This window comes from Ipomoea nil, unplaced genomic scaffold (genome assembly GCF_001879475.1).
Source record: "Ipomoea nil cultivar Tokyo-kokei standard unplaced genomic scaffold, Asagao_1.1 scaffold2036, whole genome shotgun sequence".
NCBI classification, from domain to species: domain Eukaryota; kingdom Viridiplantae; phylum Streptophyta; class Magnoliopsida; order Solanales; family Convolvulaceae; genus Ipomoea; species Ipomoea nil.
This window is the reverse complement of record NW_017618464.1, coordinates 1190574-1217004: the sequence shown is the minus strand read 5'-3', so window position 1 is coordinate 1217004 and position 26431 is coordinate 1190574. Positions and strand designations below refer to the sequence as shown.

The window sequence follows — 26431 nt, the reverse complement described above, 5'->3', positions numbered from 1 at the left end:
CGTCACAAGCTGGTTAAGTGGACGTCAAATGAAGGGGTAAAACAATATTTTAACATGCTCTGCGTATAATAGCTCTTCATTCTCCTCCCCTTTCAAGCCAGCATTATTACATGAGCAGTAAGATTCCTTCTTTAAACTGGCACTGGAATTCACAGCTGATTTCCTCTCCCACTAGCCGGGTAGATCACCTAAAGAAATCTCTGCTTCAAAGGGTGTCAAAAGCGGTTTCCCAAATGTGTCTCCCCAATCAATGGATAGCCGAGGGCAATCGATTTGAATCCAAGCTTCCATTGAATCCTCAAACAATGTAATCCTAGTAGGAGATATCTCTAACATCATAATCACTGTCCAAGTCATCTCCTTTTCCTCCATCTTCTTTTCCAACATATCCAAAATCCTTGGATTTCCTTGCCGCCCTAAAGTCCCTAACACTACTCCCTAGTTCTTGGCTCCCTTTGCCTTCTCAATTGCTTTTCTCCTCTCCTCCTTCATCCCATCATGATCATACTCCTCAAGAAACAACTTCCCTATGTATGGATCATACCTATATGTCATTATCTCTAGATTAGCAATCATAAATGCTTACAAATGAAACCTACCATCAGCAACAAAGATCAAAACTGCATTGTATGGACTACAAATCTTACTAACACTTGGAGTAGTGCGGTGATTGTAGCATATTTTGACAAACAAATACCTAGAGTATTTCAGAGTTATCAATCCATAGAGAAATGAGGTATTAAGCACTAGCTACTAATTCATTCACGGGAAGTTATTCCTAACATCACGAGAGATGGTTCAATATAATAATAATCAAATAATAGTAAAATAAAGACAAGGCAAGTAAACTTGAAAATTCAATAGAGTGAAGAGTGAGATTTTTGGGGATCAAGTGTTTAATCACCTAGTGCCAATCTATGGTGAAATAATTAATTTGGTCTTAAACAAGTGTGAAAGATTGCATACAAGTGTGAAAGATTGCATAATTCCAAGTGTGATCCCAAAATCTCAAAGGTAAGCTTAGCCAACCATGGCTAACATAGTCTTCATTACACAAGTATTAAGGAAGATGCAAGAAACAATGAAAGTAAAAGAAAAAGGGAAGAGATTCTCCCAAATGATGTTCTTCCAAGCTTTGCCTCCGCCTTTCGTGCGACTTGAAGCTTCCAATCTCTTCTGTTTTGGCCTATGGTGTGATTCTACTCTTCCAAGGTGTGGGAATCCCTCCTCCTTCCTTTGAAGTTTGAAGAATCACCTCTCTTCACTCATTTTTTCTTCCCAAGCCGCCTCCAATGTTAGGGTTTGAAGGAATGATGCTATATATAGTGGGTGGAGAATGGAGGTCAGAAAAGACAATTTTTGCATAAACAGTTCTCAGATCTGGAGCTCTCGACGCGTTGAGCCTTTATAGCACAAAAATATGGCCATTCTGCCTCTTCTAAACGCGTGGAAAATAATTCTCTAGACGTCGAGAATCCTCCTACGATGCAGGTCTGGTTTGTAGGCTGATTGTAATCCTTTTCCATTTCGACATAGACTTTGATATATTCATAAGAGTTGTATCCCTTTAAGTCTTCTTTCCAATGGCGCAAGAATCACTTCATTTGGATATTCATAGACTGAGATATGGTCCAAATACCGAACAATGGTCAATATGTGCGAGAATTTTAACTTCTTGCTCTTTTGCTCCAATTTTGCCTTGGTTTGCCCAAGTGATCAAGACCATTGAAGAAACCACTATTTGGCTCCCTTTGAAGTATTTTAACCACCTCCTTAGCTTCACCTTGACTTCAATTGACTCGAGATTCATTCAAAATGCCCCGAAAGGCATACGATTGGCTTCTAATTCAACGGCTTATGCACCTAAGGATATAAACAAATGAATTAAGGAACATTTTGCATAAAATCAAAGTATCTTTCACTCAAAATAGGTCTATATATGGGGTAGAAGCATGGATATAAATACACTTATCATGCAGCCCAACACTTCTCCAGCTGATAGGGGTTTAGTTTGAGGTATCAAAACCCTAAACCTTAGTTTTTCCAACTCGGGTTTCACAGCTCAAATTGCACCGGCAAACTGAATAGTCCCAACCATAATGAAATGATCATACTACTCAGGGGCAAAATTGACTTTTAACTTGTGGAGAAGTTTTCATACATCAATGGCGATTTCAACGAAGATGTAGAGATAGGGGATTGTTGTGGTGTCGATAGGCAACTGTGGCCGTAGTGCATGAGGAGGTCAGCAGAGAGCGTTGTGGCGGAGAGGTTGTCGACGCAGCAAGCACCGTAGGTGACGTCGCCGAGGATGAAACAGTAGGTGGCGGAAGTGAACGTGGAGAGGATATCGACGATAACGAGGGAGTACATGAGGAGGCCCTCCGGGAAATGCAAAAGCGACGTGTTTTGCCCCCGTGGAGCATATGCGCCAAACGCACTTGTGAATCTTGAAGTTGTAGTTAGCTGGTGATAACGTGGTTTTTATTAGTAGTGGAATGTGTGTGAAAGAGTGTAAACGGAAGTGTGGAACTCCCGAATGTCGAACTCATGGATGGCAAATCGGAGCAAACGAAGTGCAAGACAATTTGGTGTCAAAATATATCAATAGGATAGATGATGTAGCAAAAATAAGATGTGAGCTCGGGTGTGTTATATCGTCCTCAGGGGATTGGGGGATATGGCACGCAATATGCAATCACAATAAACTAGGCACTAGCATAAGGAAATCAACAAGAAGCTAAGCAAACTACAAGTTTAAGGAAGTGATAAGACTAACACATATACACAAAGATAAAGACAAAATAAAGAAATAGGACTCAAGCTAGGGAGCATTATCATCTAGATGCTTTAACAACCTAAGGGATTAGGGAGAACAAGTAAGCAAGGAATCAAGCGGGAATGCACGTAGGTATCCTAGTCTACAAACCATTTTCGTGATTAATAAACAAGGATTAGAATAAGGAATTGCCCCACTTTCGTGGTGAATCAATTCCAAGTCCATCAAGCACACAAAGCATCTAAAGCCCCCAATTTCCCCTATTTTCGTAGGAAGAAATCGGGTCTATGCAAGGGGTGGCTTGGATTCATCACCCAACTCTCGTTGAGGCAAGGAATCCTCCAAAAATAAGCTAATGAATGTGTACATCAAACATTAACAAGATATAAATACAAAACCTTCACAAACACATGAACCCTAGGTTGGAGTTCTTCCCCTTTTTGCAATAATCACAAATCAAGCATCAAGATAGATAATACAACCCTAACTCAAGTCCATAAACTAACTACTCATGATTAAATAGCATAAAGAACACAAAAACATAAGTGTAAAGCATAAACATTGCAAGATAAAGAGATAAAAGGGAAAAGAAGATTATCTATTGAAATGATGGTAGAATCTTGAAATCCAAGTGTAGATCCTTCAATACAAGCTTGAAATGTGTTAAGAAACATAAATCTAAGTCTCACTACAACAAACTGATTATTTAGCGACATATATTTAGCGGCGGTTATACATAACCGCCTCTAAATGACTATTTTGAGGCGGTTTAGAAACCGCCGCTAGTTTAATATAAGAAACTTGTTAGCAAAAATAGAAATCTAAATAATTAATTTTTAACGTCAATTACTTGCGGCGGTTCATCATAACCGCCGCTAAAATATTTTTTAAGAAGGTAATTTCTAATATAGATATATATTATATTACGGAGGATATTGAGTCAGCAACATTCAAAAGCCAAAAAATCACCCTACCCATTACCCAAACCGGCACAAATTTAGAAGAAGGGTTTTACAAAAATCAACTCTGAAATCCTGCGTCTGCTCCGACCTGTCGAAGCCTCTTCCGACCTCCACCGGACCACCAGCCCCTCTAAAGTGTGTGCTCCACGGCGGTACGGCTCCACCGCAGCACCTCTTGGATGAAGTGTTAATCTGCTCTACCGCTACAGCCTCCAGTCCTCCTTGAGTTCGGCGGTTGGCGTCTCCTACAACCTCCGTCTCCACCGCCACTAACCTCATAAAAAGGGAATTATTCCATTATAAGGTTTGTGACTCCTGTGAATTTCTCACTGATTTTGTTCTCAAGGAGTGTGTGTGTGAATTTATGAACCAGTGAGTACATACTTTTTTTTTTTCAAATATTGATTTTTGGCTTTCTGGAATTCTTTTAAATACTTTTAACTGCTAAATACTTTGATCTCTTAATGCATATTGAGATGGTTACACTCTAGGATAGTATGTCTTAGATCTGTAATTGGTTGATTTGTAATGTAGGTACCCCGATGAAGGAAGCAATCAACAATCTTCACAAGGGAGTGGAAAGCAAAATTCATCTTCTAATCATCATGTTAATGGACAATCAGAGTATGCTGAAATTTTGTCTTCACATTTCCATATTTTATATGCTTTATTTGCTCATAATATTGCATCCAGATGCCAAAACATGACTTCCATCTTGCATAGTAAAAAGAATCTGTTTTGGGGGTGGGGAGATGAGGGTGAGAATATGAAAGTGGATTTTTTAGAGTATTTACAAATTACACTACTATCTTCTCTTATAGTTCCTTGTTCAGTTTCATTATCAAAGCACAATAAAGAATCTGAACTTGTCTCTGTATGGTATTCAGTAGGAACTTTAGGGATTTTATCTGTAGTGCATGAAATGAGGCTTTTAGTTAATCATTGGTGTTTAACTTCAAGGTGCAAGTCCTATGCAATTCTTTCACCATGGTCCATTATCATGATCTAACATACTATGCATGGAAAATACCACTTAGGAGCTTGCATTGCTGCACATGATGTTCTTTGATTTCCTTACTTCCTAATACACTCAAGATGTCTGCCACTCTGCCTCCACTAATCATTAATCGTTTTATATGATTTAGGAATCCGCGGAGTCTGAGCAGAAAGTGATCGTTGCTGTAAAACAAGGGAACATGCTACCTTTGTATGTGATCATTGTGATGGCAATTCCTTTTTTTCCCCATTGAGTTAAAAAATTGACAAGAATGACCCCTCAATTGATAGAAATTGGGCAGAAATAGTCCCTCTGCTTTTGCTTTTGTTATGAATTGCTTTTGCTTTTGTTAATTTCTTTATTAATGGATTGTAAACTACATTTTGTAATGTAGGTATCAGTCTATCATATGAAGAAAGTGGTCATCAATCTTACCGGAGAGTGGAAATGAATTTTCATCTTAAAGAAAACGGGAAATTTGTTGCATGATAGCGCATCACGTTGAGTGGAATACAATGTTGCGTTATATTTTTCATATAACGCATACTTTTTAGTTATAAATGATACTATTATTTGACAAGCATTATTTCCAATTAATTTTTTTAATATGTAGAATTGATTTTTCTTTTAATATGTGAACTTCGTTGAATATTGTTAAACTTTAGTGTTTGAAAATACAAGTTACATTTGATTTTCTTCTAAATTAAATGTGTATTTATTTGTGTTTACAATGCACATATGAAAGTAGAGGTTAAGTAATTTAATGGCAATTACAAATTTTAATAGCAATCTAGATGAGAAAATAAAAATATATTTTAGCGACACTTATAAAATCGCTACTAATAACTGTCGCTAAAATTTAAAATCAATATAAAATAAAAATTTAAAATCAATATAAAATAAATATTAGCGGCGGTTTTAAAACCGCCGCTAAAGTTTAAATTAATATCAAATAAATATTAGCGGCAGTTTTAAAACCGTCGCTAAAGTTTAAATAAATATTAAATAAATATTAGCGGCGGTTATAAAACCGCCGCTAAAGTTTAAATAAATATTAAATAAATATTAGCGGTGGTTTTAAAACCGCCGCTAAAAGTTAAAATAAATATTAAATGAATATTAGCGGCGGTTTTAAACCGCCGCTAATATTTAAAGTAAATATTAAGAAACTTTTAGCGGCGGTTACAAACCGCCGCTAAATGCATTCAAAACCACCGCGAAATAAGTTTCCCATGAATTCCCGCGGTTGTAGAAAACCGCCGCTAAATGCTTCGCGACACACTATTTAGACGCGGTTGAATAACCGCCGCTAAACATACTAGTGGCGGTTTGGAACCGCCGCTAAACGCCTGATTTGGTGTAGTGTCTATTCTAACCTAAAAATATGAAGGAGAATGAAAGAGAGTGTCTAGGGTTCTAACAAGAGTAAAAACCAAGTAGAAATGACAAAAAATCGAACTTTAAAAAAAAAAAGGCAGAGCACAGTAACACGGCCAGGGACATGACCACGTCCCTGGCCGTGTCCAAAACGGCAGTAGCTACTGGAATGCACAGAAAATACACGGCCACAGACATGGCCGTGCACTTGGCCGTGTCTTTTGGCCTTCAAAACGTCAGAATTTGGAATTATAGTCTTCAACAAAGTTATAGCCCTTCGATTCTTCTTTCCAATGGTGCAAGAATCACTTTATTTGGACATTCTTAGGCCGAGATATGATCCAAAAACCAAACAGTGGTCAGTTTTGGATTGTCAGTTTGAAACTTCAACTTCAAGGACAATTTGGACCCCTTTGGCTTCCTTTATAGGCTTTGATGTCTGAATATGAGTTGTAGATCTTTGAGTCTTCTTTCCAATGGGACAAAAATAACATAATTTGGATATTTGTAGACCGAGATTCTGCCCGAAAACAGAACAGTGGCCAATCCATGCGAGAATTTCAGCTTGTTGACACTTGTTCCACTTTTGCCTTGGTTTAATTTGTCCATAGAGTTAATTCCAGCAATGGTCCTCCGACTATATTGATTTTCCAAAATTAGTCCTTGACTTTTAATTTGGACACTTTAGGTCCTTTGACTTTCAATTTCTTTCCAATTGAGGTCCTTTCGTCAGAATACAGTTAATTGAATTTTAAATGTAGGGGTAAACTCATCATTTCACCTGCCTATGTATTATTCTTAGTATTTCTTCATTTTATACGTGATATATATGAAGATAATGTTAGTCGAAACCCTAAAATGTTCCTCGTCGTTCCCCATTTGCTGACTACTCGTGGGTGCGTTCCTCTATTATTGAGATGTTTACAAGGTATAACAGCGAAATACGAAGGGAGAAATACGAAGAATAATACATAGACATGTGAAAGGACGAGTTTACCCCTTCATTTAAAGTCTAATGAACCGTATTCTAACGAAAGGACCTCAATTGGAAAGAAATTGAAAGTCAAGGGACCTAAAGTGTCCAAATTAAAAGTCGGGGACTAATTTTGGAAAATCACTATAGTCGGAGGACCATTGCTGGAATTAACTCTTTGTCCATATGATCAACACCATTGAAAACATCACTCTTTGGCTCCTTTAGAAGTGTTGCATCCATCTCCTTAGATTAACCTTGGCTCCCCTTGACTCCAAATGCATCCAACATGATCTAAAATCATTCATTTCTACTCAAAGATAATGAATTGTGCATAATAGATCAAATGAGCAAAATAAAGATCATTTTGAACAACATTGTGACACTTCATAAACAAAACAAGGCTAAATATAAGGTAGACATGGGGTATAAATATGAATAATTATGCACTTATCAATAGACTAGGGGCAAGATAGGAGAGTTGGTAGTTAAGTGTGGAAGTGGGGAAAACAACGAATCAAAGAAAGTAAAGAAAACAAAGGAAACTAAAGAGAACAAACAAGAAGGTAAACGGGGATTTGGATGGAATTGGAGTTGTGGTTTGTGCACTCATTGGTCTTTAGTGGACAAGAGTGGTTGCAAGGTTTGGCTAACCTAGGGAGACCTAAGGCACCATCACTAGGACGCATAGGACCTAGTCTCTCATTCCCTACGGCGGGCAAGGCATTCTATCAAACACTTGGCGGGCAGTCTACTGTCTCCTCCCCTAAGCTCACCCCCTCGGGTCGTAGGAAGGGGATTGCAAAGGCAAGACTAAGGAGAGTGCAATCTCTTGCTAAACTCCCACTCTCACACTCATCTAACCATTAGGGCCATAATAGAAAGAGATCAATATGCACTCCTCTATAACAAAGGCATTCAAGGCCAATACATACAACCAATCTCATCATTCGTACATTCAAATCATAAGAACACAAACACAATCCAATACCAATCCAAATCCTAGAATTCTATCAATTCATCATCATCAATAGATAAAGAACACACAAATTAGATATGAAATATGAAGAAAGAGAAAAAATGTTACAAAAGTCTTCAATCTTTGGTTTTGAAATCCATAAGCAATGTAGAACAATGAATTCTAGGGAGGAAAATGAAATCTAATCTAAGAGATGAAATGGAAACCTAATCTAACCCTAATCTAAGAGAATTCTACCCTAGCTACTGTATGAAAATGTTCTCTAATGCACCCCCTTGATTTAGACCCATTATAAGAATTTAAATAGGCTGAAATATGCTTTTCCGCGAATCTGGCCGCACAACGCATTCACAACGCGCGTTGTCGGGTTAGTGGAACTTTTGACCTACCCGTCAACGCATATCACAACGCACGTTGTGAACTCGTTGTTGCGAATTTGCCTTTCATGTCTTCAGCAAAGTTGTAGCCCTTGAAGTTGTCTTTCCATGACCACTTGAATCAATACATTTGGACACTCCTAGCTCGAGATATGACATTCTACCGAACTGTTGCCGGAATGCCCTGAAAATGATAATGTTTTGCCGTTTTTCTACAAAAGCAAATAGAATTAGTCCTTAATCCTAACTTCTATTGAATTAATCTATTTAAGCATGAATTAGGCATAAAAGGCTCCAATTATAGCACAATTTACCGCCTAAATACCCTATAAAACATAGCATATTTGATACTTATCACAAATTTCCACACTTTACTTCTTGCTCGTCCACGAGCAAGGTTTCAATTCAAATCAAGGATTGATAACTGACAAAGATGCTTTATGTGAATTCAATCAAACAATTGGTCAATCGGAAAGAGTGTGTGACTCAACGGAGGAGGTGAAATCCTTCATGCTATCAAACAAGTGTGTCAACCACGTGTCATTCTTTGCAATTCAAGGAATATTCTAATGAAGCAAAAACCCCTAGCAAAGGATAAAATTAAACTCAAGGGAACACACTTTCCACACTAGTTCAAGCATGCAAAAATTTTCAAATTCACCTCCTATATTCTAAGGGCCTATAGTCGAGCCACACTAGTGGGAATGATGTGTACATCCCAACCGATATCCACCCTTATAACGCCAAGGTCCTTTACATTAAAGTAAGTGAAAGGTCACCAACCTTAAGCCAAAATCCAGTTTCCTCCGGCACGGAGCTCTGTGTTGTAACCCGGGGAAACTTTTTAAGGTCCCGACTTAAGCGTTGGTTCTCTCTCGCCTCCACCCTTATGCCAAAGATCGACTCCCCACGGCATAGATCTCTATGTTTAATTAGCCCGGGAGAATCTTTTGTGATCTCGACATAAGCAATGGCTCCCTCTTTCATTTTTCTCTCTCTTTTCTTTGGTTGGCCATTGTTTTTGGTATTGCCTTTTTCTCTTTTTCATTCCCTTTCTTCTTTCACTCATGGTTTTTCTTTTGGGATTAGGGAATTTTTTTCAATTCTCATCCACAAGGCTCACATTTTGCTCCAATACCTCACCAAGATTAAGTTCATTTCCGACCTTGCTTTATTTTATCTTTCCAAGGTTGAAGAGTACACACTCCCACTTCGAGAGATCATTTACTAAGGTCCAAATAATATAAGAGGTGAATAACATGCAAGCATACAAAAGATGTAAACCTATTTGGCTCTATGCAATTCTCACTTGGTGTAAAGAGGTAACTTCCAAAGAATACTTCAAGAATTAAATATTTTTGGCACATCATCACCACACTTCTAAGATAGCATAAACAATGACGCACTCTCCAATAAGACACACAATCATTCACCATGAACCAATCAATCAATTGAATTTCCAACCACTAAAACACAAAGTGCATCCTTTCCACACTTTAAAATAAACACCGCCCTCGATGTTACTTTAAGCACTAAGTGGAACAAGAAGGAGCACGAGTACAAACAAACTAAGGTGAAAGTCCCTTTCCACACTTTAGAAGTGGTACCGGGACTTGGGGTGCACAAAAGACAATGTGAACTATGATCTAACAAATGCATGCAAACCCCTTTTCACACTTTAGGAATAAAGATCGGGGCAAACTTAAAGAGTAAGGGATGTGGAGAATTTAACCAATGTGTAGATCAAATCCCTTTTGTAAGCAATGTAGCATTCAACTTGTTGGCCCCTTCAATTGTTTGATTCAAGCTGCAAAACATTGTTAGTGGCAAATGGACAACTCATAATAATAATGGTGCAAAAGGCAGTAACGGGATCATTATTATGAAAATAAAAGTAATAAAGAAAAACAATTGTAAAAGTAGTAAAATGTAAAATCCAATAAAGTAACACAAGCATGAAAATTAAAAGAGTCTAACAAAAGAAAAATCGCAAGGGAAATTAAAGCATGGCCCTCTCAACGCCACTCCGGGGGTGGATGTGGATGAATTCTACTAAGTTGCTCCCGGAGTTCTCCAATTTGTCTCGCCTCCATCTGGATTTGCCTTTTTAGCATTCTTTGTTGTCTAACCCTTAAATCTGTGTAGAGTTGGTGTTGGGAAGCTTGCAAGTGTTGCTTGTGGTTCCTCTTGTTCCATGGTTGCTTCTACAAATATAGTCCAAATCAACAGCCGAGATTGAAGATTAATTAAAAAACGCGCGGTGGCATTATTGTAATTTTGAGTAAGTCAGATTGTCTTTGTATCTGAGTGCACATTTTTCTTCTTCGAGTGCACATGTTTCCTTCTTCAAGTGCATATTTCTCTTCTTCGAGTGCATCTGTTTTATTTCAGTATATAGTTTCTCCTTTAAGTGCAAAAATTTGGAGTTCAAGTACACATTTTGTAGCCTTCAAGTGCATGTTTTCGTTTCTAAGAGTGCACCATTAATTTTCTTCAAATTTTCCCTTTTAGTGTCTTTTTCTATCCTTGCCTTCTAGTGATCCTCTTTATGCCTTCAAGTGCTCAATTTCATGCCTATAAGTGCTCAATTTCATGCCTATAAGTGCATGTGCGTCTTACTATTGTGTAAAAAAAAAAAAATTACTTAAGCATTCCATTGAACCATTTTTTTTTCTTTCTCGTGCATATTTTTAGCCTTCAAGTGCATGTTTTCCTTTCTAAGAGTGTACAATTAATTTCCTATAAATTTTCACTTTTAGTGTCTTTTTTTCTCCCTTGCCTTCTAGTGATCGTCTTTATGCCTTCAAGTGCTCAATTTCATGTCTATAAGTGTAGGTGTATCTTACTATTGTGTAAAAATTTAAAAAAAAAAAATACTTAGCAATCCAATGAACCATTTTTTTTTCTTCTTCTAGTGCATGTTTTTAGCCTTCAAGTGCACATTTTGTAGCCTTCAAGTGCATTTTTTTTTTTAACCTTCAATTGCACAATTCTGAGCCAGTATTTGTTATATCTTTCACATTTTTTTCAATAACATATAATTAAATTTCTAATGAAATTTGTAAGATTTACAAACGATTTGTATGGTAATTGCTTTAATAACACTTAAGTTGAATAACTTCCCCTTTTGGTACCATAAATTGCATCAATTGCATATCTATTTACCTTCGAGTGCAGAAATTTTGCCTTCAATTGCACATTTTTGTATCTTCATGTGCATGATTTTGAGCTTTCAAGTGCACAATTTTTATTAATTTGAAAGGAAATTTTTTTTAAAGATCAAAACATCAGATCTAGGTGAATTCAATGGCTGAAATTTGTGCACATTTTTTACCTGGGAAGTCATTCGTACATGATTCTAGACCTATATATATAAAAGAACAAAATTGGTAGTTGCCAAAATTGTGGAATATGACATTTCACCTATGTGTAATATTTCTTATCTTGAGCCAAGCATGCAACATAGTTTTCCTCTTACTAAAATTGTTGAAGTTTTCCAAAGACACAGTTGGCGTGCTTTTTTGTGCCATCAATATTAGTAGTCGGGACCGGCAAGGTAATCTAAGACTTGGTTGAGGTTTTCTTTGTCTTTTATGTGATTATACGCGCAATACGTGACCAAAAAAAATAATAAATAAACAAAAATATTAGTGAAATTATATAATCAAAGTATATATAATTCTATAGTTTTTTTTTATTAAAAATGTTGTAAAAGGATAAAAATTATTAATACATATGTATAAATAAAAATAAAATGAATTTGTAAGTGTACAATAAAATATGTAGAGCATACATGTTATTATTATATTTAACAATGTTATTTAATAACTTTAATAACTTAAGAGGAAATTTTTTTTAAAAAAAAAAGTGAAAGAAGGACAAAATTGAAAAAGATTTGTGAATATACAAAAGAGAAACCATAGTATAGCAGGCCACCCCCCAAATACTATAAAATTAATTTTAATTACAAATTAATTTTAAAAGCTAATAGTTTTATAGTAAAATAGTCTAGATAGTTTAAGCAAATATTAATATAATTTGTTAAATCTAGTCATAAATAACTAATAAGTTTAAATAAGTAGATAATCTACACAAATTTATCCAAAGTTTAAAATTGTTGAACACACATTAATATTAATATATATACTACTAACTTACTGAGTAGTACAAATCATTTACAATATAATGTATTAATTATATAGAATTGTTGGTCGAGACGAGGCAATTGGTGAGCTAACCTGTTTTGACAACTATAATCTTACCATCATTGAGTTTTATTGTATTTTTATTTTTATTTTGTATTATAAGATAAGAAAATAAATCATAGAGTTTGTAAATTTTTTAATTATTTTTATTTTATTTTAACCGAAATTCCATGCAAGTTTTTTTTTTTTTTTTTTTTTTAAAGAATCAGTATTTATTTCATCTCATTTTCCCTATTATATTAGAAAAAGTTTATGAAATTTATAACAAACATTATTATCATTCATATTCGTTAGTTATTCACGTATTACCAAAACACATAACATTATCACCAAAACAAATAATAAAAAAGATAATTTAGGTATCTCTATCTCAATTAACTTTTAGGTAGATCACTTTTGCTTTGATGGTCGAAAGTGGTAGCTAGCTAGCTAGCAATGAACAGTTGTTTGGGGCATGAAGAGATTGATAAGATGTTTTTATTATTTTTTGGGAGAGAATCATTTAAGGACCACAATTTATATTATTGTGCATGTGATAATCGTGATATTTTAGTTTCATGAAAAAGTCCAAGCATTGAAATTGAGTGCCGCCCAAACAGATTTTACCTTAACTCAATTGTCTTTATGCCAATACAACAATAAAAATCTTGGTGTGCCCCTACTAAACATCTTTGGATCTTCGCATCTACATCACCACCACAAAATCATTCATGCTTCTTAAGCTGTGCTATCAAATAATTTAAACCATATAAAATAATTTTTTTAGAATATATATATATATATATATATATATATATATATATATATATATATATATATATATATATATATATATATATATATATATATATATATATATATATATAGAGGAGTGATCACATGTGGCCATGTTGTTAGGTGTGGTCATATGGTCAATTATAGACCATTAGATTAGATAGATCTAATGAATCATATTAATCAAGATTTTTTCTAGTATTTTCGCGCATATTCTACTACCCAGCGAACTATAAGGGTAAACTTGTCATAAAACACCGGAATAGGGAAAATCACATTGTTGTGTGTTTTATTACACTATTGGTGCATGTTGTCAACACTGTTGGTGTATTCTGGAACCCGATCGCTATAAATGGCCACTGTAATTAGCATAACACGGGAATACACCATTGGTGTGTTTCACTGTGGTGTGTTTTATTGCACTATTGGTGTATGTTGTCAACACTATTGGTGTATTTTGGAACACGCCCGCTATAAATGGTCACTGTAATTACCATAACACCCCCACTTACTAAAACGCGCGAAAATTCTCAGAATTACCACTGCCTTTAGATTAAACTGATTCAACGACACAAATACAACCACACGACCACACCTAATGACATGACCACATATGAGCGTTTTTCTATATATATATATATATATATATATATATATATATATATATATATATGAAAAATGCTTTGTTTCCCTTGCTTCAAAATTCCTCATGACATGATTTATAACTGTTGGGTGCCATGAATTGATAATTTGTAGTATTGTGTAGCCACTAGCCAAGTACGCTTAAAGACAACATACAAATTAAAGACAATGGAACAATAAAATCATTATCTTAAAAAAATAAATAGCATGCAACGACAACGGTTGTCTTTGTAGTGTTGTGTATCAAGTGTTCTTAAAGACAACACACAAACGACAACGGTTAAATAAAACCGTTGTCTTTAAAAAAAAAAATAATGCGCAAAGACGACGGTTTTTTAAAATCGTCATCTTTGTGATGTTGTCTTTTCACAAAATGCACAAAGACAACACACTTATAACAACGGTCAAGTAAAAACCGTTGTCTTTGACAAAAGTGTTTCGTCAAAGACAACGATTTTAGGCCAAACTGTTATCTTTTATACAAAAGACAACACTTTTGTTAAAAACTGTTGTCTTTCTAGTGTTGTCAATGTGCATTTTTCTTTGTAGTATCATATAAATAAGCAAAGAATAAAGAATTGATTTGACTAATAAATAGTAAATATGACGTGTAAAGTGAGAAAGATGGAGTATAATAAAATGAGAAAGAGGGAGCATAATATATTATGGCCCTGTTTGGTAAAATAGTTAGCCTATAAACCAATTTTGACTTATTTGACCACTATTAGTTGTTTAACTTGGTTTAAAAATCATAAGTGTTTGGTTAATTAGCATTTTATACTCCAAAATGCTAAAATTCAAAAAGCTACTCAAAGCAACTTTTTCAATTAGCTTTTTGAGTAAAGAAATTATACCAAACAGCTATCAGCTAATAGCTAATTTACCAAACACCTTTTTACAATCAGTTAATGTTATCAACTAGTTATACCCTCTAATTAACTCAATCAGCTAACAGTCATTTACCAAACATGACTTATATATCTAAATGTATTGGATAGATGATACGCTATGAGCAGTGATAGATGGTGACTCGATCTCTACTCAATACAGTTGAAAATGGAAGAATTTGGGGACAACTTCAGTCAAGTTGGTCAGACTGTTGGTTTGGTGGCTATAGTTATAGGTTTACTCAGCGCATATCCTCAAATATTGAATGCAAGCATGCAGCTCTCTCTTGTCACTAAAAAAAGTGATGCATAATTTTCGTACTAAAAGATGGGTTGATTCTTGCTAGTACTCTCACTATGATGTTTTTATTATTGACGATCCTTGAACATACAATGAAAAAGAGAACTGTATATTTTAGCAAGAACTGCAGGTAATTCAAAATTTCATTTCACAATTCATACAATAATAATCATGGGTTTCTTGATGGATAATGACAATATTAAATTAAAGCATTCAAAATTACCAGCCGTGGAAGCAATTCAAATATATATTAAATTGTATACATACATCTAACCCCAATGTATTATGTATATATGTAGTAAATCCCCATTTTCTTTAATCAGTATTATACCCCATTCATATAGTAATATATAATTAAAGAAGTAGGTTATAAATTATAACAAAGATGATATATAGGAAGGCAGACCAGCATAATATCAACTTCAATTCTTTAATGAATTTTTGGACCCTAGTTTTAGGTTTTGAAGTTGTTTAATTTGTTGATACTCTAACCGGCCAAATCATGAAGCAACTGTGCACCCATCAAGTTCCTATATGGCAAGTTCTGACCTTCACTGTCCAGAAGTGAATAAGGGACTGTTTGGCAATCTTCCATTTGGTCTCTAGGGTAGAAGAGAGACGATGAACTCTGAGAGGCCGCCGACGAGAACGCCGCCGCCGCCGCCAAACCCATTCCTCCGCTTCCCCCTTGCTGTTGCAGTCCCAGCGTCAACGACACGCTTCCACCGCCGCCGCCGCCGTTTTTTCCTCCGCTGCCACCCACTGCGGCGTAGCTGAAGGCGGCTCCGGCGGAGTTGTGGTTGTAGGACGAGAAGTCCATCCCCACCGGCCCAAATTGGTGGTCCCCGCCGCCGCCTCTGGCCCCGAGGATTTGAAGCGCCGCCGCCTGTTGATGAAGGTGGTGGTGGTGGTGATCATCCTCGCCGGCGTTGTTCTTATTATCGTCGGCGGCGGGGTGGTTGTTGATGATGGAGGAGATGCACTCGGAGTCTATGCGTACGAGGTTTGGCTTCTGATCCTCCGTGTCGTTCCTAGGATTCTGCAGATTCCGGGCGGCGGCTTCCCCGTTGTCGTCCGACGTGGCAAGAAGATTCTCTTGTTCCTTTGTTTCTTCCACATACATCTCCTCCACCATAGGCTTCCATAGCCTCACCCTTGCATTGATGAACCAATTAGACACCTACATGTACAAACCCATGCACATATTATTATTATATTAATAATAGTTAATCACCCACGACACATACTAGAAAACAAAGCCCTAAGCAGATTACACCATTGATATTATAAACTATAGATTAAAATAATCTGTGATATGACGAAAATGTGAAGATGAATCCCTTGTGCACAGATCGAATTATGTTAACTATAGGGATTAACTTGGAGGCTGATTGGGTGACTCATAATTTACTTCTTCCAGCTACTCTTAGACAATTATTCCGAGACTTTGAATTAGTCTATTTAAGCTGAAAATCTAATGTATCAAATAATAATTGCCAATTATTATGTAATGTGATGACACTTCTGTTACTATTCCAAATAGATATATACATAGTCATAGAAAAGATTGAGAAAATATAGAGCAGATATTACATTGTAATTATTTTCGAAAAGTATATAATAATAATAAGGGGAGGAGAAAGGGACATGCCTGGCTTCTTGAAAGACCAGTTTGGCGAGCTAAAATATGTTTATCCACATCACTGGGGTACCTGCAAAAAGGTTTCCCATTAAAAACAAAAGTACCTCACCTTGAAAGTTAATTAATGATTTTGCTGTGGCTAATAACTTTCTAGTACTACATGCATTTCCTGTGTGTCTGTTGGGTGCATGGGACCTATGGAGCTGGAAGAAGAAGCCAGAAAATGAAAACCAAAACCACACAAACCAACCAACAAAAAATCTGATGGCTAGCTAGCGCAGCTAACAGGAAGAAAGAAACGACAAGACAGACAGTGATGAATAATTGGAATCTCAAACGTTTGGTTATATTCTTGAAAAACGATTGATGCCAACATATTGTACTTACTAGATTTTAAGAAAAAATTTATGATTACTATGCGAATAATTTAACTCGACTCAGTTTAAGTTTTTTAACTGATTAGAAAAATCTGCAGTCACTATTCGAGACAGTATAATCTGACTAATTTGATTAGGGTTTAGAGAATTTACGGGTGGAGAAAGTGCTCGAAGAGCCAAGCCCGGAGAACGGAGACGGATCGCTCCGGTAGGCCGCGTTGGGGGCGCCATGGGTGGCTTTCCATCATGGTCATCTGCTGGAAAGCCCTTTGTTGCCGGAGGGCTTGATCCAGGACCCTAAGCCGCGGCGTTTCTCCCTTGGTGGAGCCGGGCGCCGCCGTGTCTTTCTCGCTGGTGGCCTTCTTGATGGCTTTAATCTGGGCCACAATCCCATCTTTCAGGCATCTAAAATGCCTCGACATCGCCTTGGAAGCCAAGGCGGAGTACACGGTGGCCGCGCCGTTTCCGGCCACCGCCTCGAAGGAGGAGACCACCGCCTTCATTTGATCACAGTAGTGCTTGTATCTCCTGTCAACCTGTACAAGAAATCGTGGAAAACAACGTTAATCTTTGAAAAATAATTACCACAACTAACTGCTAGTATTAGTGCTAATAATTGTGAAGTATCAATTTGTCAGCATGTGAGCATTAATATAACCGAAAGTGCATTATATTGGTGGCTTAATTAGCTCAAGATTTCAAGTCTCACAGTTACCCAATAATCATCAACCATATATAACACACTTAAAAGCTCTCCATTTCAACTTCCGCCATGATAAACGTTACTCGTTTTGAGAAGTGAATTGAATATATTCATATATTATTCCAACTAATCAGCTTATAAGTCTTTAATGTTGATAATATAATGGGTCCTGAATATGCCAAAGCACCAATCTTTTCCTTGGAGCAGTTAGGTACAGTAAAAAGGGAGGAAAAAAAAAAAAAGTGAATTTCAGAACAAAAAGGGTTTTCAAAAATGGTGTCCTGGGCTTTAAACTTATATGTATATATATGTATATGTATATGTATACCTCTTCAAGCATTTGAAGGAGCTTGGTTTTTCTCTTCTGCAATTCAAGGAGGTCAAGGGAAGCCAAAGAGGGGTTTTTGGAAGAAGAAGCGCTCTCATTATCCTGCCATTGACTGGTCTTCTGGAGCTTCATTTTTGCAGAATGATGATGATTGGTATCTGCAGAAGTTCCCAGGCAACAGAACTCATTTAAGAGGTCCTGGGCAGGCCCCAAATACTTTGAGTTTCTGATCTGGAAATACCCAGTTTCTGAGGGGTGGTGGTTCAGATTCGCAGCTGCGGCTTTTCCCAGGAACCCTCCATCATGCATCATGGAAGCTCTCAGATCATTCTCATGGTGTCTCAGCTCAAAGGACTGTAACCCAATCGCAGAAGGATTAGAGGAGCTGAGAGAGAGCGAAAGCCCCTGGCTTGGCCTCTCGTTTCCCTCGCAAGGGAACACGCATCTTAGAGATGGATCATCCTCCACCCACGCCCCGCCGCCACCCGGCGGCGCCGCCGCCGCAGCGCCGCCCATCATGGTCTCGCTGGTAGTACTGATGAAATCTTGATGATGGTAGAACTCATGGCTCGTGGATGGCTCGCCGGAAAGACCAATCTTGGAAGACGACGGCCCCGGTCCTCCGGCGCCGGCGCCGGCGCCTTTGTTGAAGAAACTCTTCCACCCTATCATCTCCATCCCAGTGGTTAAATTATAGATCTCCGGATTGGGGTCAAAGGTTTGGTGTATTTGATGAATCTGAGGATTATTCGTAGGAGCATCAGCGTACCAATATCCGGTTGTTGTCACCATAGCCGACCTCGTTTTCTCTTCGCCTTGCCCAGCCATACATAACATAGATGCTTTTTTCTTGCTAAATATATGCAAGCTAGTATAGAATCGGCTCCTAATTAATACAAACCCAAAAACGGAAAACCGGTAAACTAAAAACAATAATACTAGAAAAAACCTTCACAGGAAAGGAAGAAAACATCAATCAAGAATCAATGTTACCTTTTCCAGACAAAAAGATTCAATCTTTATCCACTTGGGTGTCTACCCAAACTCGTTTTCAAGACTGCAGCCACCATGTTTATTTGTCGCTTCTTTCTTTCTGAAACTTGATCTTCTGTTAATAGCCCAACAAGAAATGGAGTCCCATGAAAGCTAACCCAGGAAGGAAGGAAGACACACAGACAGTTTGCAACTAACACAGAAACAGAAGATCAGAGGATGTTTGGATGTTGTGTGTGGAAGAAGAAGAAGAAGAAGAATGAAGAAGAGAGAGCTGTGAAGGGTAGGAGAGGGTGATGTGATGATGACCTCTAACTCCAAGCCATGTTCTTCATCTCATATACTCTCTCTCTCTCTCTTTCTCTCTCTCTCTCTCTGGGTGTGATTGTGTGAGCTCTCTGGTGGGTCAATGCTAAATATGTACAAAAAAGACTTCTTGGAAGGAAAATCAAATCCTCCACCCTACCAATTATTACAGGCCCCATCCAATTAAAAAAATTACACTAATTATTATAATCATCTAATTTTTTAATCTTAAAAATAAAAATTTGGAACAACCCACCTAAATTTTCCAGACAGTAGAGTTGCTAACTATAAAATTACAAATTTGATTCATAACACTAACAATTTATTGATCTTCTTTGAACCGATCAGCCAGGACAACCTAGCTAGGTTTGATTACCTCATTGTGGTCCTTTGCCAATTACTGACTAGGATTACAATACGGAACGAATTTATCCAGTGCCTTAGATTAGTAGTTGCTAGACTCCTTGTAACTCAAAAAAAAAAATCAAATTTTTAAAAACTTATGCACAAGCTAAGGTAATATTTAATTAGCGTTAATTACCCAAATTATTCATGCACAAACACTTCAACCTATGTATAATAGTAGCATAAAACCTCAAGTTCATGCATTACAAACACTAATCTTAAAGGGATGAGAACAGTGGCAAGCTATATGTGATCATAATAACTTAGTCCTCCTCATCCTATTACATAGTACTATAGTACTAGCACATGCTATGTTTTATCTTCATATATTCCTATACTTCTACATTAAATTGACCAGTCCCCCTAAAGTTATCATGGTCCGTATGTATAATAATATAAAACAATGTCATGCCATAACTTCTTACTTGGTACATATAATAATAAGCTCATTTTCTACCAAATTTAGTCCTCAACTTTTCTAAAAATTTTAAATGTAATCCTTTACAAACAATTCTATCACATTTTAGTATTATAGCTTTCATGATTTTCCCAAAATTTTGTCCTCTGTCATATAATCTATTCTATTATGTTAACTTCAATTCAGGATGTCATCTGAACTCTTATATTTGATAAAGAATGGTCCTTGATCCCTTTTTTTCTTTAGTAAGGGAAACATGACATCATTGTATAAGAGTGTGCACTGGACAAATTTCACCTTGTGACTTTAGCTGGCAAAGAACCACAATGAAGTAAACCAGCTTAGTTTGTCTATAACTGGCTGACTCAAATCAAGAAGCCCAATAGACCAATAACATAAGGAGTATGTCAAACTTGAAACATTATACGTGGTTACTAATAAACTAATCGTCTCGCACCACTACGCGATGATGATGTACTGGGTAAATTTTACCTTGTCACCTTAGCTAGCAAAAGATCACAATGAGGTAAACCAATCTAGGTTGCTTATAGCTGACCAATTCAAACCGGGTAAATTTCAATTTGTGACCTTAGCCAGCAAAAGACCACAATAAGGTAAATCAATCTAGGTTGCTTATAGCTGACCAATTCAAACAAAATAATAATAATAATAACAATAATAAATCAATCTTACTAAAATGTCAATCTTAAAATCTTGTGATTACTAAATTAAAACTACTTTTGAAGTCGAATTCAAGCATTAATTCTACATAGTACATGAAGTCATGAATAGATACCGTTGAGGGAGGGGGGGGGGGGGGGGGGGGTTCTTAATAATGTATGATTATATTGTAGGGTACAAACCCCCAGAAGTCGAGGTAAGGTATAGTTGTAGGAATGGAGTTTATTTCACAGATGGAGGGGGGAGGGTATCTGATCTATCTCTGTGTGTTCTGACTTGTGGGGCTTAAAGAAATCTGGTCAGAAATAAAATTGAATAGAAGTGAGAGTTTTGAGAAGTTGCCCTGAGCCCTGAGGCAGTGGGGGTTGGGAGGGAGTTTTGAGATTTTCTGACAGGAGAAGTGAGAGAGATAGAAGAGAGAGAGAGATTAAAAGAAGAATTGGATGCCAAAAAAAAAATGTTCCCAAAACTAGGCCCTGTAGAGAGGGGGGTGGGGTGGGGATCAGGTGGTCCAATCTTTCCCTTCCAACTAATTCTAATTAAAACCACCCGGCAATTAAAGTCATCCACCGGTTTCTTCTCCAAACATGGGACCACTGTCTTCCTCTCCCTCTTCTTTTTCTCTCTCTCTTTAGAAAAAATAAAAAATTATTTCTTGAAATTGTACACTTGCTAGTTGCTTGCATGTATGGATGATTCAGTTCATAGTGGAATGATGGTGGTTGATCTTGTTTCGTACGAACAACTTTTGCCCGTCCACCCGATTCTCTTCCCATATTTATATTCATTTTTATATTCATTTTGCATGCCCAGATGCCCAATCCATCGGAACCCATAGTTACTTATCAAGATTCTTTATTTTATTTCATTTTCGATCTCTCACTTGTTTGCCCACCAATTATAATTTATAATCGGTAAAGAAACTTTTGATCCCTAGCTAAAATAATAATAGGAAAAAGGGTCAAATAGGTCATTCAACTGCACACAACTGCTGGAGACGAAGAAACTAGCAGGAGACGGGTGTCTCCGGCCGAAGTTTGTTTGTTTGTTTTTTTTTTTTAAAAAAAAATTAAAAATAATTATTTTTTAAATATTATTTTTTAAAAAATAATTAATTTGAGAGGATGACCTGTTGGAAACCTTGAAATTGAAAAAATTATTTGAAATTGATTAGTTTAGGACCTAATTGTTGATTTTTTCGGTTCAGTGGCCTAATTGCATTATTGTGTGCAGTTGAATGGCCTATTTGACCCTTATTCCATAATAATAATGATTTCAATTCAGTCTCTCATGAGGTTAATATTTATGACCAACGAAAAAAGTGTACAAAATTTAGTTTTTATAAGGTTTCTAATTAAAATTTTCGACCACCTTAGGTCCACGATTTTCAATTTCAACTAATTAAGTCCTTAACTTTGCAATTTTGACACGATTTGGTCCTCTATCTATTTGACCGTTTGTTGACCGCGATTTTTGAGGATATATATGTAGTTTCACGTGCAAAGCTCAAGAGAACGCTTTTGGAGGTGACATCGTTGTTTCGGAGGGGGAAGTGCTTCTCTGCTTGCTGCTTGGGGATCACGAGCCAGTTCAGCTTAGAGAACGCTCTTGGAGGTGACAACGCCGTTTCGGAGGGGGGAAGTGCTTCTCCGCTTGCTGCTTGGGGATCCCGAGCCGGTTCAGCTTGCCTACATCGCTTGGAGTCACAGCTTTCTTGAAGAGCCACTCCAGGGACTTCGGCGATCTATCTATCAAAAGCTATAATCTCTCCGGCATGGGTGCAACGCCGACAGTGGATTCAAATGTAACAGTGCGGTCTAGAATCCTAATGGAATCTTAAAAAACCGACGATGGACCATGAAATTACATATATATCCTAAAAAAGCGCAGTCAACAAACGGTCAAATAGACAAAGGACCAAATTGTGTTAAAATTGCAAAGTTAAGGACTTAATTGGTTGAAATTAAAAGTCGAGGACCAATTTGTGAATTTAGCTATAGTCGAGAGACCATTTTGGATGTTTACTTTTTTTTTATTTTTATTTATTTTTATTTTTTTTTTATACTTAGGTGATTCTAACTTTTCTAAATTAATCTTAAACTCCTAGGATCTCGTCCCTAAAGTCACTCCAAGATAAATTGCATGTGGTGCAAGCAACCTACCAGTTAAACCTAGTCTTCATGCATGCATAATGGATCTAATCTACACATTCCATCATCATGATCATTGAAAAAACTTGCCAGAATTTAGGTTTTTATAAGGTTTTTAGATTTTCAATCACATTAGGCAGTGATTGAAGAAGTTAACAATTTTATTAATTTGTGTCATTTTTATTTATACTTAGGTCCTAGCATTGTCGGAATAATCCTAAGTTCATATGACCCCACCCACCCTGGACTAGAGTCACTGCAGAGGTAAATCGCGAGTGATGCAATCAGCTAATCGGTAAGACCTTAGTCTTCATGTGTGCACAAGGGATCCAATCCACACTTTTCATCATCCTGAGCCTTTTATCATTCATGTTTCCAGTGAGATTCGAACCGCACACTACTGCCTTTAGTCGTGACATTAAGTTAGGCGACAAACCACTATACTAAGCTCTAGGGACATTTATTAGTAAAATGAGTGGTTGGTGGTTGACGAATTTCTAGTTACGAGTCTTTAGTTTTGTTTTTTATTTATAAAAAGACCCGTAACCACTACTTGAAAGTGTTTAAATAACTTTTAAGTTTTACTATTTTAACCACTTAATGGGCTTTGAATTTACCAATTATAATAGTACGTAGTATTTGTATGTAAAAATATTCTCACATAAATTATGAAGTGGCAAGTGGCAACTCATGTTTAGTCCATATGAAAATTCACGATCATCGATCTTGTCAATTTATAAATTATTTAAACCCAATAAAATCACTAGAAATATATATTCAGACCATTCAATAATAATAATAATAATAATAATAATAATAATAATTTGATTATTGGCAAACACCTTGTGTTCAGATAGCATGTACTGACAGTACAATGTAATAAAGTCAGTAGCTTTAAAAAAAAACCAATTTGATTATCTGAATATCAATATTATTTACATTATATTTTCTATAGATTCCCCATGCTTCTTTTTCAATGTCAGATAGCAATTGCACCCCTACAATGTTTTCGATCACTACCTATAATATAACGAAAGTAAATGACAAAAATTAATTTATATTTCAAATCTAATTTTAATATTTTTTTTTGAAACAAATCTAATTTTAAAATATTGCAATTAGTTCACCATAACACATGCACCCTTTGTAGTTGTCTAAATCTATGGTTTTCTTCTTCTCTCATTGACTAAAATATTATGTTATACGCCCCAACAATATTTATCAGTCACAACTAGTCACTTGCTAATGTGAAAATTGTATGTATGTGATGTAACAATTACATGTTTGGGTGGTTATTACATATTTGTGATGTGATTTTTTCTTTTTTTTCACATCATGATCAGTTATTTGTGAGTGACAATTGTAAGAATACTTAACATTTTTTTAATATGAAATTTCTTAAAAGTTTAATAAATAAATTCCCCTATAAGCATAGGAGCAGGTTCGTGAGGTCTAAAATATAGTTCGAAAAAGTCGAAAAATCCGAGTTATAAAAAAAAATAAGAAGTGTCTACTACTCATTAATTTAAGAAATTATACCAAGTGCCCGCATGGGTAGCTCAACTGGTCATAGAGGTGAAATTTTGGAATAATGACTAGGGATTGAGTCTCACCAGCGGCAGTGTGGGGGGCTTCTTGTGCGTAGTAAGCACCGGTCTAGCCTTTTTTGGAATAAGAAATTATACCAAGTAAACTGTAGTTAATGACATCTCCATGGGTCTTTAAAAAAATAAAAAATTATAAACTTATATTGGTAATTTAGAAGCCAAAAAAGAAAAAAATTGGCGCAGAAGAAAAATTCAAGAAATAGTATTAGTGGCAAGAAGCTGAAGCTCCCATCACATAGTGGTGGAGCACCCCACGCGCAAAGCACGTGCGTGGACCTGCCTCACTTTTATCCCCTCCAACTTTAATTTGCCTGATAAAGTTTTGTGGTCCTGTACTATATTACAAAGCTTTCTCCGCCGCCCGCCAATTTACCTTTATACCCTCTCGACAACCTACAAAATAAAATAAAAAACAAAAACAAAAACAAAAACACCTAAACCTACACGTACGTATACACATATTATATTATGAACCGCTGACGTCAACCTAAGGATGTTTTGTGGCCCTTTCTTGGTGGGTTGGTCCTGTACTGACAGAGGGTCATATTATAATAATAAACAATAAATAAACTACCTATATTAATACTCTCTCTCCATCCCATTTTGTTTATCTGGTCCCGTTAACAAGACTTGATTGAAGTTATTTTTAATTCAGTTTTTCATAATATTAAGTTTACTATTAGTATATCAAATTTATATATATTTAGAAACTACATAAAAAGTACTATTAAACATTAAAAAAAAAAATTTAAAAATAATTAAAAATTAGCAAAAAAAATAATCAATAAAGAAAGGGTTTGACCAATGAATAGTAAACATGAAAGATAAAATGGGATAGGGGAAATACATTGGCACTGTTTGGTAAAATCGCTGTTAGCTGATAGCTGTTTTCCGTTAGCTGATTGTGTTAATTATAGGGTATAAATAGTTGATAACATTAGCGGATTGTAGAAAAGTGTTTGGTAAATTAGCTGTTAGCTGATAGCTGTTTGGTATAATTTCTTTCTAAAAAAGCTAATTGAAAAAGTTGCTAGGAGTAGCTTTTTTAATTTTAGCCTTTTGGAGTTGCAAAAAGCTAATTAACCAAACATTTATATTGATATTTTAACTAAATCAAACAATTAGAGCATCCACATTGGTTGGGGAGAATGGGGGGATAATGTAAGAGTGATTAGGAAAGAGAATGTGGGAGGGGAGAGAAAAAAAAAAGAAAAAACAAAACAAAAAAAAAATTAAAAAAAAAAAAAATAATCAGACGCGTCAGGCGCGCCGACTGCACGCGCCCGGCTTTTGCCCAAGGTGTGCGCGAACGCGCACAGCCTTTTTTTTTTTTTTTTTTTTTTTTTTTCTGACAATATCTTCACATTTGCAGGACAATTATTTTTCAATTATCTCCCCTCCACACTAGCTATTATCTCATGTAGGGAAGAATTAATGCTGAAATCTCCCCACAATATACACAAGTGTGGATGCTCTTAATAGTGGTCAAATAAGCTAAATTGACCTATAGACCAATTTTTTACCAAACAGGACCATTATAAAATTAAATGATTAATAATTAAATACAT

The 26431-nt window shown here is 36.2% G+C and overlaps 1 protein-coding gene, 1 long non-coding RNA gene and 1 pseudogene across 5 annotated transcripts; 1 reads left to right on the top strand and 2 right to left on the bottom strand.

The window, feature by feature from the left end:
- Positions 1 to 24: 24 nt before the first annotated feature.
- LOC109147755 lies at positions 25 to 4020 on the bottom strand (annotated as a pseudogene).
- Positions 4021 to 4461: 441 nt separating this feature from the next.
- Positions 4462 to 20057, top strand: LOC109148194. Its single transcript, XR_002048767.1, has 3 exons — positions 4462 to 4948; positions 5133 to 5402; positions 20047 to 20057. It is a non-coding gene; the product is annotated as an uncharacterized LOC109148194 (long non-coding RNA).
- On the bottom strand, positions 15453 to 19685 carry LOC109148193 (homeobox protein BEL1 homolog). Of its 4 annotated transcripts, none has more exons than XM_019296040.1 (6): positions 19297 to 19685; positions 18304 to 19189; positions 17426 to 17808; positions 16905 to 16965; positions 16163 to 16433; positions 15453 to 16114 (listed from the first exon to the last, which is right to left on the bottom strand). In XM_019296040.1, the coding sequence occupies exons 2-6, from the start codon at positions 19138 to 19140 to the stop codon at positions 15741 to 15743; spliced, it is 1926 nt and encodes a 641-aa protein (XP_019151585.1). In that variant the 5' UTR covers positions 19141 to 19189; positions 19297 to 19685; the 3' UTR covers positions 15453 to 15740. The 4 variants fall into 4 exon arrangements, with proteins under 4 accessions (XP_019151585.1, XP_019151583.1, XP_019151584.1 ...); XM_019296041.1 differs by having other exon boundaries at positions 15737 to 15881; positions 15980 to 16433; XM_019296038.1 differs by having other exon boundaries at positions 15453 to 16433.
- Positions 20058 to 26431: the final 6374 nt, after the last annotated feature.

Bases quoted from the DNA above. Each gene is read 5' to 3' on its own strand.
- LOC109148193 (XM_019296038.1), bottom strand. From the start codon at position 19,140: ATGTTATGTATGGCTGGGCAAGGCGAAGAGAAAACGAGGTCGGCTATG. The intron at 16,966-17,425 runs GTAAATTCTCTA...ACCTTTTTGCAG, and splicing joins TTCGAGCACTTTCTCCACCC to GTACCCCAGTGATGTGGATA. The intron at 16,434-16,904 runs GCATGTCCCTTT...TTGTACATGTAG, and splicing joins CTGGTCTTTCAAGAAGCCAG to GTGTCTAATTGGTTCATCAA.